Source organism: Delphinapterus leucas, chromosome 4, assembly GCF_059928025.1.
Source record: "Delphinapterus leucas isolate spDelLeu-1000000601 "Yukka" chromosome 4, BTC_Dleu_Yukka2, whole genome shotgun sequence".
NCBI classification, from domain to species: Eukaryota; Metazoa; Chordata; class Mammalia; order Artiodactyla; family Monodontidae; genus Delphinapterus; species Delphinapterus leucas.
This window is the reverse complement of record NC_143132.1, coordinates 15,746,246-15,767,501: the sequence shown is the minus strand read 5'-3', so window position 1 is coordinate 15,767,501 and position 21,256 is coordinate 15,746,246. Positions and strand designations below refer to the sequence as shown.

Here is a 21,256-nt window from a genome sequence, read left to right as displayed (position 1 = left end):
TAGGGATGAGAAATATGAGGTCAAAGTTTGGTCTACATAAATTTGCTAATTCAGACTAGATCTCTGATTCTGAATCTAGGTAGCCTTCATTTCTTTACAGCTTTGGTGGAACCTATGGCATGCTTAAATTATGTTGATAGGTGGAGGGTTTTTGGTTTCTGGCTTGTGAAGTTGCCATAATGTGGTTATAGAACAACCTAGTAAAATCTCTTCTGGCTTCCTGATATCCGTTACACGTTCTTTCATAGTTTATAAAATGCAGCTATAAAGTATCTGTTTGGTAGATACGCTATCACCACTTTGACCCCCCAAGATTTTTCGGTTGCTTTGCCAAGAATGTGGACATGTTTAAGCATGTAATTCGTAGGGCTTCTATTTTCACAGAAGCCAAAAAAAGCCTTGGGCAAGAATAGCAGTGACAAACATTTTTCTCGATGTCTCTATTAATGCAAAATGTTGGGCAAGAGACCTTGGGCTAAGGTAGGTGTTAAAATGAACATCTCTTTATAGGCCTCAGCCCAGGGGCAGGTGGTAGGTTGGTTCTATTTTGTGCGGATTCCTTTCCTGGAATTCGGCTTCTAAATTCTTCATGTCCATTAGGGGCAATGTTTGGGTAGAGCTAGTTTAGACCATACAGTCAAAAGAAAGGAGGTTCAATTCTATGTCCATTTGTAAGAATGAATGAAAAATCACTACTTTTCTTTAGGCCTCAGTTTCCTTCTATTTGAAGAAGAGGTAATGATTGACCTCCCTCCCTTTTCTGAAGGATGGCACAATCCTTTAATAGTCTCAAGGTCTGGGTCAGAACCAAATTTGTCTTAAAATTTAACCACATTGTAATGTTTTGGAGATTGTGGTTTGACCTATAGATGATCCAAAGCTAAGCTTTGTGGTCTTTGTTGCCTCGGAAAGAAGAATATGTTTTATTTGTAATCAGGTGGAGGACATGCTGATAACTAGATTGTAATAAATCTAATGGGAGTGACAGTGACTGGGGCATAGGCATTGGCATTAGGCTGGCATGAATTTGGACCTCAGCTCCACACCTACTAGTTTTGTGATTTGGGCATGTTATTTACTTTCTATAAACCTCACTTTTCTGACCTGCAGAGTGGACATAATATCTCACATCGTTGTGTGAATTAAATGTGATAATGAGCAAATCGAGCATGGTGCTTGGCAAAATAATTGCTCAATTAATGTCAATTTCCTTCCCTAGTGAAATTGTTTATTGAATGAAATATTTAAGCACTAGTATCTTTATACGTGTAAAATGAAATGAGAGAAACATCTCTTTGGATTCTTGGGTTAGGAACAGAGATGCTGATGCCCTCTTCTTTAAGCTAAGGTACTTGGAAAACAATACGACTATTTTTTCAAACCAAATTGAGCAATAGCTTCAATCCCTCCTAAAGTACTACCATCTAATCTGAGAAGACAGTAACAGGTGTCTCTGTGGTACACATTGAACTTGCTTTTTTCTCAGACAGAGTTTGGTAAGTCCAGAAACTGATGTCACCTCCACAAATAAACAATTTCGTAGCTTTGGTTGTGTACTATAGTATCTTGTTGTCCGAGCAGTCACTCCAGAAACTTCCTTTAGGTCTTGCATCAGTGTATCACTTGCTATCTGGGAAACAAAAATGGTAGAAAATGGAGGAGTCTTAGCATTCTAAGATTCTACTGCACTAGTCTTGAACATCCAGAGAAAACACTGAAAAAATGTCTGCCATTTTCTCTCTGAGGCACACGTTGAAAAGTATTTTACAGTCGTTTTTCTGGCTGCTGGGACCACACAGAAAACATATATAGATATCTTGGAGCTTAATTTGATCCCTTTAATTTTTTTTTTTTTTTTTTGAGAAGCCCAGTTCATTAGGATATGCATTGTTAGAAGCGTTTGGGGCGCTCGAGTTCTTGCTCCCTTTAATATTGCCTACATCGATAGAAATGACTTAAATATCCTTCATTCCAATATTATATAATGTATAAGATGTGTAGTATAATTAGTACTAGTGCTGACTTTGACCATAATGTAGATAGTATAGAAATGTCAATTCTTAAAATATTTTAAAAATATTTACAGTTCTTGATAACAGAGTTTTCAAATATTGCAATTAGTCCTGTCTGTTTTTCCATTTAGTTTTAGCAAATTATGCTTGTTAATTTGGGGACATTAAAATGCAACATGAATTTAAGCCAGTCACCCCCATTCTGCCCCCAAAATAAAGATAACACTGAGAATCAAGGAATAAATACAAATACAGTCTGCTCAGCAACTGTAGAATATTTAGCTTCCTAAATATATCTTCTGTGTGGGAAGCTGGGAGAGGAAAATTAAATTCTTACATTTTTGAAGTGGATGGGGCCAGTAGTATTTGAAGAAGCCAAGTAGAAAACGGAAACGCTTAAGCTGGCTTTGCCTCTTGCGGAGAGATGCTTGGCTGGGTCTTTTCCCACGGGGCTCCTTCCAGAGGACAGAGTCCATTTCGGGAGGAGCTTGCTATAAACCGGTGGATGGGATGGTGTGGCTCAAGCCTGCATTCTTGGAACAGGAGCCTGTGGTTTCTCTCTTACTTCATCTTGTTAAATTGGTCCAGATGACTGGGGTGGATACCAGAGATAGTAGCGGCTCTCTCACACTGCCATGTAATTTAAAGCCCTTGCAAGCTCCATCCTCAGGCAGTAGCAGGATAAGGGGGGATAGAGGAAAGGGGGTGTGGAGGAAGTGCCTCCTCCTGGGCTCTGACCTCATCCAAACCCCAATCTGTGTCTTGGGAAAATGTGTTTCAAAGTTGGCTTGAGACACTGTTAAGAGAAGGTCTTAATTTAACCTTCTTAGAACTGGCTGGGTTGTGAGTAGACCAGATACCATGGCATCGAGTGGACCGGAAAAGTTGTTTCTGTGACCCTACAGAGTTTGTCCCCTAGTGCCTGAAGAATACTTTTACCTTTTCATTTTCACGTGAAATATCTTTGGCTTCCTTTTCTTTGAAATTCAATATTTCATTCTTTAAGCAAGAGCGTGTGATAAATGCATACAAACCATGGGAGGATGTAGGGTAATTGTGGAGAAAATAACAAGGAAACTTTCTCTTCCTGAAGAGAAAAGAAATTCACTATCAACATGGAGTTTATTTATTGCTTTCCCATTCCCAGCACAGGATTATAAGTATGAAGATCTCTTGGATGAAATAGTCAAAATCAAGCAATGAGAACTGAAATAAAAAGTTTTATAGATAAACAAGGATTTACTGTATAGCACAGGGAAATATATTCAATATCTTTAATAACCTATAATGGAAAAGAATCTAAAAAAGAATATATATATATATATATATATATATACAACCAACCAAACCACTTTGCTGTACATATCTGAAACTAATAAAATATTGTAAATCAACTATACTTAAAAAAATTTTTTTTAAAACTGTGTTAATTTTTATTCCAAGATGTTAATAGCTGTTTTCATCTGGGTTATCACAGGCATTCTTTTACGTTATTATTATTATTTTTAATGTGAACACATGTTAAATAGTATCTTAAATCCATGTACAGTTGATTAATTCATGGGTGCCAGTGTTTTAAATGTCACATGATGTAAGCCTACTAGTAGTTCCATTTTTAAATTGGAAACCTGATTCATGTGCTTGAATTTTAGGAACCTATTTCCTCGGGTAAACACTTTATTCAGTGAACCCTGTTGGTCATATATTTTCTCCTGTTTTCAGGGCTTATAAGAAGGTAAGAGAGAGTCACTCTCAGTGAGGACCTTATGATGCTACACACAAACCCACATTATATCATGAAACAATGAGAGTGTGCTATGTCATGCAGGACAATACATTTCATTACTCTATAGTTCTACTTTTTATATCAGGTAAATTCCTATTGGGATGAGAACAATATGTGTTTAAAAAATTCTTTGATGAGTTTCCTGAACTGGAGTAAACATCCAATGATGTCAAATGGCTTTCTAAGAACAGTGGGTCCTGCTGATCAGAGGGCACTTTGATTTGTCCAGCAACGTTTGGGTTTAGTGGTACATGGCTCCGAATTATAAAGGGGTGAGAAATTTTAAGTTTCCTGGGGAGAAATTTGGGAAGGAGAGAAAGGTAGGGTGTGAATGAAGTGAGTCTCAGATAGGGAATCCTGGTAGCAATGCTTAGAAGATGGGCTGGGGGCAGCAGAAGGATCTAATGATACTTTTTTTTGCATTAAACTTTTTTTTTTATTGTGGTAAGAACACATAACACAAATGTTCTCTTCTTAATTTTAAGTGTGCAGTTCAGTAGTGGTAAGTATATGCATATTGTTTTTTTTCTTATTTGTATTGTTGTGCAACCAATCTCCAGAACATTTTCATCTTGCAAAACTGAAACTCTATACCCATTAAATAATAATTCCTCATTTACTCACCTCCCCTCCACCCCCAGCCCCTGGCAACTAATGAGATAATTTTACAGTGTTGTGGTGTGTTGTGCAATATAACTTCCCTTCTTGCTTAAAAAATAATTAATTTTGTTCTTTAATGCTTTCATACAAATTGGAAGAACATGTATGTACTGCTGCTGAGTTACATGTCAGGCTGGGTATAGACAGAGCTTTTAGGAGCCGGAAACTGAAGTGACACCTGGCATCCTTTTACTCCCTGAAACACTGAACACTAAGTATTTTTGGCTTTTTAAAAAATTGGCACTACTTCTTAATTGTGGGCAATCTTGAAAATATTGTGACGTATAGCATGATCTTCCTGCTGAGAACATATGAGGATACTGAATATATCCTGAAATACTCTATATCCTAATGTCCCCTTAGCATGATCATGTTACCTGTACATAAAAACATCTTCAAATTTCCCACAATTAAATAGTGCCAATGAAAAAAGAAGTCATGAAAACATTTCCCCCTTAGTAAAAAGCATTGCAGGTTGGCAAGCCAAGGGGGAAAAGAGGACTCTCTCTTCTTAAGAAAATTATTAGCTGTAATTTTTCAGTTTTTCTTTTAAATTATAGCGGCAAAGGGTATTTCTCCCTTTCCATGGCTGCTCTTATCTGTATCCTCTTAGGCATGCAAACACAGACTCCTAAAATCTTCCGGCTGTCACATAGGTAACTATGCTGAATTTGTGGTTCAGGTACCTCCATGTGGCAAGTTATGGGCTGGACTGGGTGTAGTTTATGAGTGTTCATGAGGACAGGAAATAGGATACGTTGAGTCTTGGGGCTTACCAGTATGCAAGTCCTTTAACAGGGCACAGATGGTTTAATAGCAGCTTGGTGAGAGTGCCCAGAGTAAATTGCTTTCATTCCCCTTACTATTATACCTGGTCATTTGCCAGTGTAACAGGTGAAAATTGATGAGGGGATGGTGATTTCTAGGATTGGAGGACCCAGGAGTTCTGAATGGCAATGCCTTTATCTCCTGTGGTGAGTTGTACTGTAATACTCCCGGGCACTACTTTTTAATTTATTTCACTATAGAAAGAGGTAATGGCTCCAACAGGCTGAGTTTATGCTGTGAATATGTTCATGGGGCAGTAGGGAAAGATGCTACATAATATAATTATTAGATGAATTTCCATGGATTAGAACACAACAGATGTTCCACATAAAGGTTAATTTCATCCAAGTCTATTTCAAATTTTATTTCCTTTAGAAGATCTCTACTCAGAGGCTTCATGATAAATAGGAAGGGTCATCTTACTTATCAATCAGATTTTATAGAATTTTGTAGAACTTTCCAGAATTTCTTTTGCATCCTGGGTGAGGTCACTGAATATGACACCCAAAGAAATCTGTGTCCTGGAAGAATATATAGTGAGAGGAGCAAGTAGTAAGAAATTCATTAGTATAAATTAATTAATATAAAATTAGTGAGACTATGACCTAGTCAGACACATAGTTTACATATAAAGACTATTGTGAAGAGAGGATTAGAAGAGCCTATTTAGCAATTAAGTCATATTTCTCAGATATTATATAACATTTTTCTATAAATAATTGAAAAAGGGGATTAAAACACTCTTTAAAAGACTATTAGCTAGTATTTCTCCAAGTAATGCTTTTAATAATGTGCCACTATAGAGCAGAAACTAACACACCATTGTAAAGCAATTATACTCCAATAAAGATGTTTTAAAAAAAGAAATAATGTGCCACTAATTAGAGCTAAGGATTACAAACTCAGGGAAAGCTAGTTCTTTAAAAGTAATTTCTGGAAAGAAGATTTTCAACATGTTTCGGTTAGAAAGGCTTGAATGCTGGCCTCTGTTTCCCTCATGGATGGGAGAGAAGCAAAGACAGGAAGCCTTGTTCTCTTTGGCCACACGCTTTATAAGCATCGTTTTATTTGGGGTTTGGTCTTTCATATGCTTTGTTAATTCTTGCAAGCATTATTTCCAGGCCAGCATCATTTTTTCAGTTTGGATTCCTTTCTTTTTTTAAAAATAATTTTTATTGGAGTATAGTTGATTTACAATGTTTTGTTAGTTTCAGGTGTCCAGCAAAGTGAATCAGTTATACATATACAAATATATCCACTATTTTTTAGATTCTTTTCCCATATAGGTCATTACAGAGTATTGAGCAGAGCTCCCTGTGCTATACAGTAGGTCCTTATTAGTTATCTATTTTTTTTTTTTTTTTGCGGTACGCGGGCCTCTCACTGCTGTGGCCTCTCCTGTTGCGGAGCACAGGCTCCGGACGCGCAGGCTCAGTGGCCATGGCTCACAGGCCCAGCCGCTCCGCGCCATGTGGGATCTTCCTGGACCGGGGCACGAACCCGTGTCCCCTGCATCGACAGGTGGACTCTCAACCACTGCACCACCAGGGAAGCCCAGTTATCTATTTTATATATAGTAGTGTGTATATCTCAATCCCAATCTCCCAATTTACCCACCGCCCCATTCTCCCTTCGTAACTAAGTTTGTTTTCTATATCTGTGACTATTTTTGTTTTATGAATAAATTCATTGGATTCCTTTCTTGTAGGGCTCCTCCACTCTACAAGATTTGATAGAGCTACAGGAACAGAAAACAAGGGGGGGATTGAAACAGATAACTGAACTATTTCCCCATCACTAATTCTCTAAAGCAGAGTCTAAGATTTCTGGGGAAAAGTACAGAATTATTAGGGGACTTATTTTTCCTCCAGCGCATGGCAGGTAACTGATCTGTAATGGGTCTCATGGCTCTGGCTTGGGCCTGAGAATGCCCTGGCATAACACAGAAAGATACATGTGGGGAGGATCAGACCACTTCTCTATTTGTAGTCAAGTAGAATCAGCTGAACTCTGTCCAATGAGGGTTGACAGTGCTATTCTCATGCAAAAACTCTCCTTCTAAAGAACATCAGTAGAGCACGATGGTTGGTAATTTATTCTGCTACAAGGAAATGGACTAATTTCTTCTTCTTGTTGTTTGTGAAGCCTCTGCCGCCTTGTCATGACTCCATGGAATCCATGCAGGTGTTCAAACAGCACTGCCAGATAGCAGAAGAATACCGTGAAGTTAAAAAGGAAATCGCCCTGCTTGAGGAAAGAAAGTAAGTACTGTCCCCCTGAGCACCCTCAGCCCTGAATCCTGACTGCTGATCATGGACCAGGGGTCATGGATTGGGAGTGGCAGGGGAGGAAAAGGCTGAGCATGGGAGCAAGAGGGAGGGAGACGTACAGGGAGCAGAACTGACATTCTGTAGTTCAGAGGTTACACGCATGTCATGTTTGATTCTAGAAATGATCCAAATGGAACGGCGCTAGATGAAATGCTTTACAGAGTAGTGAGGGGAACCACAGGAGTGCTTCCTACTCAAATTTAATTTTTTAATAAGCATTCTTTAGTTCAGGAAATTAAAGATGCCAAAATACCACCTAGAGCCACATTATGTTCCGTGTGAATGTGCCCAAAGGCCCCAGAGCACTTTGTCTTGGGGTGAATTTTAATTAATGCTTGAATGGTGGAGTACCCACATGAAGTAAAGAAGTCACTGTGATGGCTCTTTGGAATAATGTAAAAGGATTAGTTGCCTAACTACATTTTATAGCCCAATAGTCCAGGAAGTTTTTCTCTTGATAGCTTCTATTACCATTACAGTTCTGCTATAGGGAATTAGGCAGTTCTATTAATTAAAGCACTATCACTTTACTTACTCATAACTTTATGCTTCAGAATTCTCCTTTTGATTGCACTAAATTCTGCTGATGTCTACCCAGTGATCCCCATTCTTTCATACTTTCAAAGCATCATAGCGCTGGTCGGTTTGTACTTACACATTTATTAGGGAGATCTTTTGATGAATATTTGCATCTCCTGCCAAGTGGTTAAGTGTCATAAAAGGGAGGATAGTCAGGTGTCTCTCACCATCATATTCCTGAAGCCTAGCACAGTGCATGGCATGTAGATACTGAATAAATTTTTGTTGAATGAGTGACACATAATCCAAACATACTGTGAGTCTGTAAGTTTCTGCTTCTTCCCTTCTTCTTACTGGAGTGATACATGGTATCACTCCATATTTATATCAGTATTTATACTTTGTATTTATATTTATATAAAACTTATTTTTTAGATGAATATAAATGAAATATATTTTGTTTTGAAAGATTTATGAAATTCATGGGACTCTTTGGAGACTCCCCAGAATAGTGGTTGCACAGTATAATATGCTAGGGAGCAGCATGGGTTTTAGGGTCAGACTTCTACATTCACTGTAAGACCACAGTTAGCATGTTATTTTCTCACTTCCTTGCTTCAAGCATAAAGTCTTACCTGGACTTTTGGTTATAGGGCGTTGAAGGATGCTTATGAGGAAATCAGAAATACAACTTTTCCTTTGTATGTCTGAGACTTTCTTTTTGGTCTAAGAGTTTTCATAAATTGGTCGGAATGCTTAGATTGTCCATTTACACACAATATGAGCCCTAAAAACAGTTTCATAAAGGAACAGAGGAAGCTTACTAATAATGTGACCAGTGGTTAAGTTAAAGGAGGACTTGTATAACCAGTAGCCTATAAAGGTATCTTCCAGTGGGTGTACGTGTGTGTGTGTGTGTGTGTGTGTGAGAACTGTGGTGTTGTGACAGGAAAAAAAAGCCCCAGGTAATTATGTATTTATTTGTAAACACTTTAGGCTGGAAGTACAATGTTATTTAAATTAACCCCATGTGTAGCTTTTTTGGGTGGGGGCAATGCAAGACTTGCCCACTAAATTATATATTTTGTAAGTTTATATTTTTGTATATTGCATTAAAAAATACAATAGGATAACAATATGAGAGTGACTCATCTGCTCTTTTATTAAAACATATTCCTGCTGTTTCTGCAAAACTAATCTTACTTCCTCCTTAAACCTCTTTGAACTTTGGAGTTTTCTTGAAACCATGATGTTGTCTTTTTTTTTTCTTTTCTTCCTAATAATTGACTAGATAAGAGACAAAGACCAAATTCTTTGATTTTTTTTTTCCTTTCTTTTTTATAAAGTCTCTCAAGTTCCTTTTCTTCATTCTCACTTCTGCCATTTGGGATCAGGACTTGTTACTTCAAATCTTGATCAATGTAATATTATAACTGCTTTCCCTACCTATGGTTTCCTATTGCCAGAGAAGGGCACCCAGTGCTTGGCCTGGATTGAAAGATCTACCTTGGGCCTTAGTACCTTTGCAGAATGTTCTAGCTCATCCTTCGTCTTCAGCTACGTTGACCTATTCACTTTGTCTACCTCGGTGCCCTTGCTCACACCAGGCTCTCAGTATAGAGTCTCCCTCCTTCCTCTTCACCTGTCCAAATGCTATCCTTGAAAAGAGCTTAGCCTGTATCCCTAGCCCAACCATCCCACAGTGATCAGTGCTTTTCCTGGATGAAGGAAAATTCACTGGAATGATTCTTTGGGCACTTTTTGTGGGCTAGTGTTATCAATAGCTATCCACTGAAGTTTCTGTCCTTTCTGACTATGTATAGTTCTCTGCAGACCTGGATAACCTTTAGCATCTCTTTGGATCCTAATCACTGAATAGGAAGCTGCACATAGGGTAAAATACGAATAGGGGTGATTTACAGTAGCTGATGATAGGAAACTGTTATATCCTCCATGTATGCATTTTTTAAATTTGTAATTTGTATTGTCTGTATTTAAAATATGGAGTCAATATCAGCAGTAAAGAATTGCTAAGATAAATTGTTAAAATTCAAAGTAGGTTTATATTTTATATCTATAAATAAATGAACTTGGTCCTCCAAGGGTTATGGGTGATCCGTGTTTTCATTAACACTTTACTGAAGCAGAAATTCATTTTACAACAGGTATTTTCCTGAACAGTCTTTGTGTTCAAGCAAGATAAATTGGGCCAAATGGATTTGACCCAAGTAAATTCACTCTCCATTTTTTTGATGATTTGGATGAGAAATTCTTCCCCATCATTTAATAAAGTGTGGCTGATTATGTTGCTTCCAGTGATTGGCTAGCATACGCTGGACACACAGAGAGTCACTAAATCAGGTATTTTAAAAGAGAGTTTTTGAATATTGGAGCCATGTGGGCACAGGTTAAGCTGAACTTCTCTCTCATCTCCAGAGGGGGTCTCCCTGGGCCTAGTTTGGGAGACTTCGCAGAGGGGAGGGGAGAAGAGTTGATTATAACTATTGTTTTAAATCATGTCTGTTGGGTGGATAAAGACAGTCAAACATTTTCTGGGATTACAAATTCAGCATGGGATGAATTTAATTTAAAGAATAGCTTCTGGCTTATTGACCAGTGATATGCAAAAAGCTTGTTCTTACTTTCATTGGAAATTTTTCTCTTCTCAACTGAAAAAAATGACAATTTTATTGAAAGCTTTAAAAATTTACCAAGAATTCTGACATTTTTACAGAACTGCTACTATCATTTTTGCCTATTTTTTCTAGGTCTTTTGGATGTGAATAGGCATTTCTATATAATTGCTTATATAGTAACATAAAATGTATACATACTTTTTTCAATAAATATTATAAGCATTTTTATAGAACACATATAGGTTTTGTGTATGTAATGGAAACTCATGGAAGTGAGATACAGATATTTTATGGCATTTGATATTTATCACTGAATTGTTTGGCAGTTTAAAAAATATATGGTTAAACTATAATTAGTTCTACAAATAGATTTACAATTAGTAAAACTTGCTTTATGTTTTATCTGGTTCAGAGGAGAGACCACTCTTCTGCTCTATATATGAAAAATTGTGCGAGGTGCTCCGGTGTTTAGAAGATTGACTTAGACTGTCAGAAGAAGATAAAATCTTAGAAAAGTCAGATTGAAAAATGTTATATTGCTTAAAAGAAATAAATCAGTGGCTTAAAAAATAATTCAGTGGTTTTCAGTAGACTCACAGAGCTGTGAAACCACCATCACGATTTTAGAACATTTTCATCGCCCCAGAAACAAACCTTGTACCCCTCAGTGGTCACTCCCCATTCCCTCCCGCCGGCCACTGGCAACCACTAGTCTACTTTCTATCTCTATGTATTTGCCTATTCTGGATATTTGGGATAAATGGAATCATGCAGTATGTGGTCTTTTGTGACTGGCTTCTTTCACTTAGCATAATATTTTCCGGGTTCATCTTTGCTGTGGCATGCATCAGTGCAGGCAGACCTCAGAGGTACTGCAGGTTCGGTTCCAGACCACTACAATAAAGCGAGTATTACAACAGAGAGTCACACAAATTTTTTGGTTTCCCAGTGAATACAAAAGTTATGTTTACACTATACTGTAATCTATTAAGTGTGCAAGAGCATTATGTCTAAAAAAAACCATACATACTTTAATTAAAAAACACTTTATTGCTAAAAATTGCTAATCATCATTTGAGCCTTCAGTGAATCGTGGTCTTTTTCCAATAATAAAATCAAAGATCACTGATCACAGATCACCATTACAAATATAATAATAATGAAGAAGTTTGAAATATTGCAAGAATTACTAAAATGTGACACAGACACATGAAATGAGCAAATGCTGTTGGAAAAATGGTGCCAATAGACTTGCTCATTGCAGGGTTGCCAAAAACCTTCAATTTGTACAAAAACACAGTATCTGCGCAGCACAATAAAGCAAAGTGCAATAAAATGAGGTATGACTGTACTTCATTCCTTTTTATTGTCAAATAATGTTCCGTTATATGGTTATATCACATTTTAGTTAGCCATTTGTCAGTTGATGGACATTTGGGTTGTCTGTACTTTTGGCTATTATGAATAATGCTACTACAAACATTTATGTATAAGTGTTTGTGTGGATGTATCTTTTCAATTCACTTGGGTATGTACCTAAGAGTAGAATTACTGAGTCATATGATAACCCAATGTGTAACCTTCTGAGGAGCTGCCAGACTATTCCTAAAGTGGAATATTCCTACATCATTTTATATTCCCATCAGAAATGTATGAGGTTTCCAATTTCTCCACATTTTGCCAACACCTATTATGTCTTTTTGATTATAGCTACGCTAGTGGGTGTAAAATGATGTTTCTTTGTGGTTTTCATTTACACTTCCCTGATAGCTAAAAATGTTGAACACCTTTTCATGTGCTTTTTGGCATTTCTATGACTTCTTAGAGAAATGTCCATTCAGGTCCTTTGCCCATTTTTAAATTGAGTTATTTGTCTTTTTATTATTGAGTTTAAAATGTTGTATATAATTTTAGTTGCAAAACATTAGAAAAGTGTTTTCATATGAGAGTACCACAATCAGTATAAGACCTGTATTTTCATGCCTTTTTTAAGATACACAAAATGATGATTGAGGGAGCAACATCTCATTGAGGGGAACATATCAGGATGGGGGAAAAGGGAGCATAAGTAATTTGTAAAGGCATAGTCTAGAAATAGCCCTATTCTGATTTATTTTTAGTCATGGTATTTACTTTATCCTGAAATTTCCAACAAGAGGTTTTTATTATTAATCAGAAACATTTATTTCTTTATGGGCATTCCTGAAGGCAGAGGCTTTTAAACTGGCTTCTAGGAAACCTCTCAGAGATTGGGGATGGTGAGGGTGATGGGGGGGCAGGGCACTGTATAAGGGCCAAACAGGGGAAGTTCAATTTTATGTGTTTTATTTGCTTCACTTCAGGGTACAATTTTCTTTGCAAAACGATACCGCAGTTAGAAAACATTGAAAACCAAACCTCACTTTTTCATTCCAGGCACATTTTTCTTAAATCTTTACACAGCCCTCAGAAAGCAGGTTTCCACTGTCATAAAGAAACAATAAATTGAGGTATTTCTCCACAAGTGTTTGCAGGGTATGTAGTAATGTGTGGAAAGTTCTATCCTCATTCCTAAGATGTCTAATATGGATAAGATGCCTTTTGTATAATTTATAGGTTTTGAGTTCATTTTCCAACAGTGGAGATACACTCCCCGAGACTAACAGTCTATCGAGAATTGAGGACAGGGCTTGGTTTGCAATAGGATTTCAACAAATACTTGTCAAATGAATGAGTAGAAGGACCAAAGAACTGTCTTGGCTCTTCACTCAGAGGCAGAGGTGTGGACAAGGGGATTCTTTTTATTTTGCAACATCTTTATTGGAGTATAATTGCTTTACAATGGTGTATTAGTTTCTGCTTTATAACAAAGTGAATCAGCTATACATATACATATATCCCCATATCTCCTCCCTCTTGCATCTCCCTCCCACCCTCCTATCCCACCCCTCTAGGTGGTCACAAAGCACCGAGCTGATCTCCCTGTGCTATGCGGCTGCTTCCCACTAGCTATCTATTTTATTTGGTAGTGTATATATGTCCATGCCACTCTCTCACTTCATCCCAGCTTACCCTTCCCCCTCCCCGTGTGGACAAGGGGATTCTTTTGTTTGAGGATTTAGTTTTATGTGAAATCCCAATATATCAGATTTCTTTAGACTGTGAGATTACACTTTCCATTTATGCCCCAGTCATAATGATTTGGGCCTTTTACACCTAATTATAGGCAGTCCAGTCTTTTAACTGGAATCTCATTCCCAGGTATCTCTCCACCTAATCCTCTCTGCCTGGAACCACATTAAAAGGGACAGAATATTTACCTCTCTTCAGTAAGAGTGCCTTTAATTTTGTCTCCCTTGCTAAGGAAAGAAACTCCAATCTTTAGGGGAGCAGAATGAGGAAACATTTTTCCCTCAGCCAGTTTCCCCAGTCGTTAGCATGTTACATTACCATGGTACATTTGTCGAAACTAAGAAACTGACATTGATGTATTACTATTAACAAACTCTAGATTTTACTTGGAATTCATCTAATTTTTCAATTAATGTATTCTGTTGATATTTTTGGTAGACTCCAGTCTTCTATTGAAATATATCATCTGTTCTTCTATTTCTTGAATATATTAATCATAGTTATTTTAAGTCTATGTCTAAGAGAAAGACGAATACTGATGATATCACTTATATGTGAAATTTAAAAAAATACAACAAACTAGAGAATATAACAAAAAAGAAGCAGACTAGCAGATATAGAGAATAAACTAGTGGTTACTAGTGAGGAGTGGGAAAGGGGAGGGCCAGTATAGAGGTAGGCACATAAGAGCTACAAACTATTAGGTATAAAATAAGCTACAAAGATATATTGTACAACACAGGGAATATAGCCAATATTTTATAATAACTATAAATGGAGTATAACCTTTAAAATTTGTGAATCACTGTATTGTACACCTGTAACTTATATAATATTGTACAGCTGTACTTTAATTGTACACCTGTACTGTACTTTAGTGTTCACCTGTAACTTGTACACCTGTACTGTACTTTATTGTATACCTGTAACTTATATAATATTGTACAGCTGTACTTTAATTAAATTACTTAATTAATTAAAATAAGGAAACAAACAAAAAACAGAAGAGGAAAACATTTTGCCTTTCCCCTTATTCTTAACCCAGAATTTAACTCTTTTTCGGGTGATTGATAGTGGAAATCTCCATTTCCTATAGAGTAGGGGTTTTTAACTAGGCTGATTCCTCAGCCTCCTACCCCTAGGACATTGGCGATGTCTAGAGACATTTTTGGTTGTGATGATGTGGGGTGAGGGGAGGTGCTACTGACATCTAGGGAGTAGAGGCCAAGGATACTGCTAAACCTTCTATAATGCCAATGTCTGGGACAACCACCAACAATAAAGAGTTGGCCCAAAAGATCAATTGTGTTAAGGCTGAGAAACTCTAGAGCAAATCTTACTTCTTCCTGCAAAGGTAAGGTGTTGCCCTTTGGCTCCCAGAAGATAGGGTAAATTTATTCTTCCTGCATCATTCACTTGTAGGGCTTCAATACCAAAGTCTAGACTGTGTTTTGGAAATTCCATTTCAATACCATTTATTGTTCCTTCACCTGCATAAGATGAAGGTGAACTTTCACATCCTTTATGTCATCTTGAAGCATCTACTCCTCTCCTGTGTATAAATGTTGGTGCTAGAACACACATCTTTCAAGAACCACTAACAGTACAGTCTAAATCACGATTTAAGCTAAAATTCTCCTATGATGAAGATAGTATTTTATTACACTATTATTTTTTAAAATTAATTAATTTAATTTAATTTATTTTTGGCTGCATTGGGTCTTCATTGCTGCATTCAGGTGCTCTCTAGTTGTGGTGAGCGGGGGCTACTCTTCATTGTGGTGTGCAGGCTTCTCATTGCGGTGGCTTCTCTTGTTGAGGAGCACGGGCTGTAGGTGCGTGGGCTTCAGTAGTAGTGGCTCGCGGCTCTAGAGCACGGGCTCAGTAGTTGTGGGCGCATGGGCTTGGTTGCTCTGCGGCACGTGGGATCTTCCTGGACCAGGGCTCGAACTCATGTCCCCTGCATTGGCAGGTGGATTTTTAACCACTGTGCCACCAGGGAAGACCCTTTGTTACATTATTATTCAAAACTTTAGCTCCTGGGGACTAAACTGCCTAGGATTTTGTCTTTTCCAAATAAAAGTCTTTAGTTAACTTAGAAAGTTCCAAGAGTTCTGGTCTTTCCAGAAACAGAAAAATACTTGTACTAATGATGAATCCATTTCCCAACCTCCTACAACATAAAGAATCTCCTTAATTTTGAAATTAGTTTGCAGAAAGTTTTAAAGTTCTCTTTACCGACTCACTTGGATTTCCCCTTCCCCCATTTGTTTTAGCAAATAAAAACTTTTCCAGGCATGTGGCTTAGGGTGGGGCCAGCAGATGATCTATGGTGGACCCAAGGTTATGACCTTTTCACTGTTGAGGTACATCATCTGGAAAACTATGGTATAAATGAGATTCCTGTAATGATGGTCTTCTACACCTTTATCACATTACGCTGAAGGGAAATGATAAACAAGAAATCAAAGGCAGGACCACATTCTAGCCAATTGTACATATTGACTTGCTCCCCAGATCATCTATTTATAAGATCTTTGTAGGTTGATGTGCTGGGGTTTAAATATGAATTGCTGATGAATGAGCATCAATTTTTCTATATAAATAGGTCTTGGACAGGAGGCAACAGACGTTTTGACAGTATTCATTAAATAGATGTGTAACTGCTTATCAAATACATGAAATTAATTTAGAAACCTATCAGTTGAGTCTTCTTGATTCCAGTAAGGAAGAAATTATTATTGACTTTCTCCAATGCAAGAAAATTGGATTAGACAATCATGACCATTCCTTTCAGTTGTAAAATCTGTGATTTATTTTCCCTGCTAGTCAAAACTAATAACAGATATCCTCAGGAATTTTAAATGAGGTTAGATATGGAGCCTGGACAGTAGCCATTTTTTGTGTGACACAGTTAATTTGAAAAGAAAAGAACAGGAGTAGATGATCTGATGGGTGAGGGATTTAGAGGCATGTCCCTTTTTACTTACATAAATTTTACTAATCAATTTCTTTAATATAGTTACATAAGAAATTTTACTAATATTTAATTATTGACATATATTGCTTAAACTATGTTTAGAGGCAAAGAACCTTAAGCATTTAATCAGAAGGATAGGTTCGATTCATGGCTGTTTCTTATTAGGTATGTGGCTTTTTCCAATTATATTAAGCACTTTGAGTTTCTGTTTCCTCATCTTTAAAATATACGTTGTCTCTGAGGTACTCTTCAATTATATTTATTCAATAACTATTTATTGGGAGACTTTATATTCTTTTTTTTTTTCCCCTTTGGCCGCACTGAACCTGACCAGGGATCAAACTCATGGCCCCTGCAGTGGAAGAGCGGAGGCCTAACCACTGGACCACCAGGGAATTCCCTATATTCTTTCTTTAAACCATTTTAAAAAATTGAAGTATAGTTAATTTACAAGGTTGTGTTAGTTTCAGCTGTATGGCAAAGTGATCCAGTTTTATACAAATATATATATATAGATATAAATTCTTTTTCAGATTCTTTTCCATTATAGGTTATTACAAGATATTGAGTATAGTTCCCTGTGCTACAGTAGGTCCTTGTTGTTTAACTATTTTATATATGGTAGTGTGTATATGTTAATCCCAAACTTCTAATTTACCTCTGGGAGCCTTTATATTCCAAATACTATGGAAGAGTCAAAGATCAATAAGAGCCCAAAGGAACCTTGTGTATATGCATATGAATGTTCCAGATTATCTTCCCTTTGTCCCTGTTGGGCACTTTCTTTCCGGTGCCTGGTTTTGCTCAGTGGTCACCAAATTGGGTACACAAAGCAGTCTGTTGAATGCAGGAAGAAAATACTAGAACTTCTATTCTGATTTGTTTTTTATCCTTTTCCTGGGGCAACTGTGTGATAGTTTCAAATTTACAGAAAAGTTACAAAAATGGTAAAAAGAACCCTCATACTTCCTTTACTGCATTCATTAATTATTAAGAATTTCCCCAGTTGTGATTTATTCTCCCTCTCCCAAAGCTACATACTACTGGGGCTCTCTCTCTCTCTCTCTCTTAGAGAGATGGGTTGTCTATCCATCTATCTATATCACATGCACATATACAATTATATATATGTGTATATATATATATCATGCTCCATTGCCCTAAATACTTCAGGGAGTATTTTCTAAGAACAAGGACATTCTCTCACTTGACATCAATACAATAATTAAAATTAAGAAATTTAGCATTGATACAGTAGTAATATCTAATTCACAGGCCATATTTAAATTGCATCACTTTCCCAATAATGTCCTTCACAGCTTTTTTTTTTCCAATCCAGAATTGCGCATTGCATTTCATTGCCATTTCTCTTTAGTTTTTCTAAATATGAAGCAGTTTTAATATTTTGAAGCATACAGGCTTCAAATGCTTTTGTAACGTTTCTCTCAATTTGAGGTTGTCTGATGTGTGTATTTTTTGGCAGGAATACCACAGAAAAGATGTTGTGTCTTTTGTGATGCATGGGGCATCTATTGGTCTCATTACTAATGATGTCAAGTTTAATCAGTTGGTTCAATTGGTCTTCCAGGTCTCTGCACTTTTGCATACAGAGGAGAAAGAAATATGACATACCCTTATGTTGAGGCAAAGGAAAATTCAGTTAAGTCTAGTTTAAGATTAACTGACACATATAAGGGGAATGGACCTGTTTTGGGTTGTCATGTTTATTAAATCTAAATATAGACTGCAAATCTTTAGTTCCTTATTATGTGTATTTACATCAATGAATTATTTACAAATATTTATTGTTTTAGGCGTTATCACTACAAGTTCCCTCCAATAACCTTAGCTTGCTTCCTAAATTCAGGAGTCAGGACAGCACCAAACATAGAGATATTGCTTTGTTAGTTAGGGTGACAAGATATATATAAGGGCTAGGGAAAGACATGGAAAATAATATCTGCAGGAGGCAACTGGAATTTCTTCATAAAGATTTGTTACTTTGCCTAGTAAAGATTTGTTAAACTCAGAAATAGAAAACAAAAGAAGATAATAACTGAATTTGAAGGACAAAACTTAGGTAAGGGACAAACTATGATTCACCTATCCGTAAGACAATAGCATTTTAAATTATAAACAAATTTTTCTGTTTTTTTCCTACAAAATAGTCATAATTTTTATAAGTTGTTGTACTCTTTAAAAGATCACCCCCTTTGACTGTCAAAGGATTTGTTGAGCTTTTTCTGGTATATGTTTATTTTATTTCTATTTATTTATTTTTAATTGGAGTATATTTGCTTTACAATGCTTTGTTAATTTCCACTGTACAGCAAAGTGAATCAGCTTTATGTGTATTTATATCCCCTCTTTTTTAGATTTCCTCCCCATTTAGCTCACCACAGAGCATTGAGTAGAGTTCCCTGTGCTGTACAGTAGGTTCTCATTAGTTATCTATTTTCTACATAGTATCAATACTGGATATATGTCAATCCCCATCTCCCTATTCATCCGATTCCCCCCTTCCCCCTTGGTATCCATACATTTGTTCTCTGTATCTGCGCTGGTATATGTTTAATATTTTGGATATATCTAGACGAGGTGCTGGAATAAAATAAAGGCATCTAACATTTGTGAAGTTGGAAAAATAAAAGTAATTCATTGGAGGCAAGCAGAGATGGGTAAAATTTAGAAGAGTAGAATGACATATTCGACTTCCATTATGCTGTTGCTGTATAACTCAATTTGTTTGCGTTATGTTTTATGCTTCTTCCTCACCTGCCCCCCTGAATCTTCAGAAAGGAGCTCATTGCCAAGCTGGATCAGGCAGAAAAGGAGAAGCTGGATGCCGCTCAGCTGGCTCGGGAATTTGAGGCACTGACGGAGGAGAATCGGACATTGAAGCTGGCCCAGTCCCAATGTATAGAACAACTGGAGAAACTTAGAATACAGTATCAGAAGAGACAGGGCTCGTCCTAACTTGAAATTATTCAATGTGAGCATAAGAGGTTGGTGGCTGCTATGCACTGGCCAAAAGATTTTTATTTTAAAGGGATAGTGAGTAAAATCTATTGCTTCTCCTTATTACCCACATGGCCGACGTCTATACTAACGAGTTTAATGCTTGCCTGATATAGTTTGAGAGAAGGGTTATTTTATTTTAAATAAGGTAATTAAAACAAACCTATTACCAGATGTTTTCAGAGATCATAATTCGTTTCCAAAGATATTTTTTTTTCTTATTTAGCAAAATACGATCATACTGTAGATCTGGGTAGAAAATGATAGAAATAGAACATTGACTGATTCTACTAAGAATCATGAACAGAATTCAGCCATGAAACAAACTAGTAAGATGCTCACTGCAGTTTCTTATCTGTGTATTTTAAAGTTTCACACCTTCAATATTTCTACGGTGCTCTAATCTGAACTGTCAGAAACTTCTCCAAATATATTTATGTTCACCAGAGTTAGGTTTAATCCCTCAATGATTGATTGTACTAAGAATAAATGGTTGCATATCATAAAAGCTTTCTCATGAAAATATTAGCGGAAAGCATGTTTGTGCCAGAAGCACATTTGCCAGTGCTAACTTGCTGTTGTAATAAAAAGCTGATAAGGCTGCATTTTCTCCATGCCACGTTACCTCGTGGTAAACATCTCTGCCTTTGCTTGTGTGTGTTCTGGGAGAAATGGAAAAGTATTGTTTGGACATTACCTTGGTGAGTTCCCATGAAAACAGCCCAGTAATTTGAACAGTAAAATTCTAACTATTACTCTGTTTTGGATTTAAGGAGATGTTTTGGATCAATGATAACTAATAAGAATATATGAGTAAATTTAAGATTAAAATGATTTTTCCCTTGTTCTATCTATCACCATAGTTTTCCAAATTGATCTCTTTGTTTTATGTCCATTTCTATTCCTGTAACTTCTTTTTCATTAAACATAGATCAAAACTCTCAGTCTGTATTTTGTCTCTTTCTTAACCTCAATTTATGCTAAAAGTTGGGATGGGTTAACCCTAGTCAGAATTTGCTCTTAGTTGTATTTGGAAGTGCCAAAAAAGCGGTGGAGTCCCTTTTCTTGTAAGACTGTGGTTTCTCATATAAATAACTCAGAGCTCTATACTGAATATGGTCATTAGTGTCTTAAAGTATTTGCCCAGAAAACATAAAAGAGAATAGTTGATTAAAGCAATAAGATGGCCTGGGATAGACTGGTTTTTATCAACTGGGGGTGATTTTACCCTCAAGGGACATTTGGCAAAGTCTAGAGATATTTTTGTTGTCATGACAAGGATGAGGGGGCGGGTGCTACTGGCATCTGGAGAGTAGAGGCTGGGGATACTGCTAGACATCCTGCAATACACAGGACAGCATCACAACAAAGAAGAA

General features: G+C 36.8%; 1 protein-coding gene across 1 annotated transcript in view; it reads left to right on the top strand.

The window, feature by feature from the left end:
* The window catches only part of MAP3K7CL (MAP3K7 C-terminal like), a 38,942-nt gene extending 18,146 nt beyond the window's left edge, over positions 1–20,796 (top strand). Inside the window, exons 4-5 of the mRNA XM_089910349.1 lie at positions 7,432–7,547; positions 19,658–20,796. Coding sequence (XP_089766475.1) covers positions 7,432–7,547; positions 19,658–19,838 — 297 coding nt within the window. The 3' untranslated portion in view covers positions 19,839–20,796. The remainder of the gene's footprint in view (positions 1–7,431; positions 7,548–19,657) is intronic.
* The last annotated feature ends 460 nt before the right edge of the window (positions 20,797–21,256 follow it).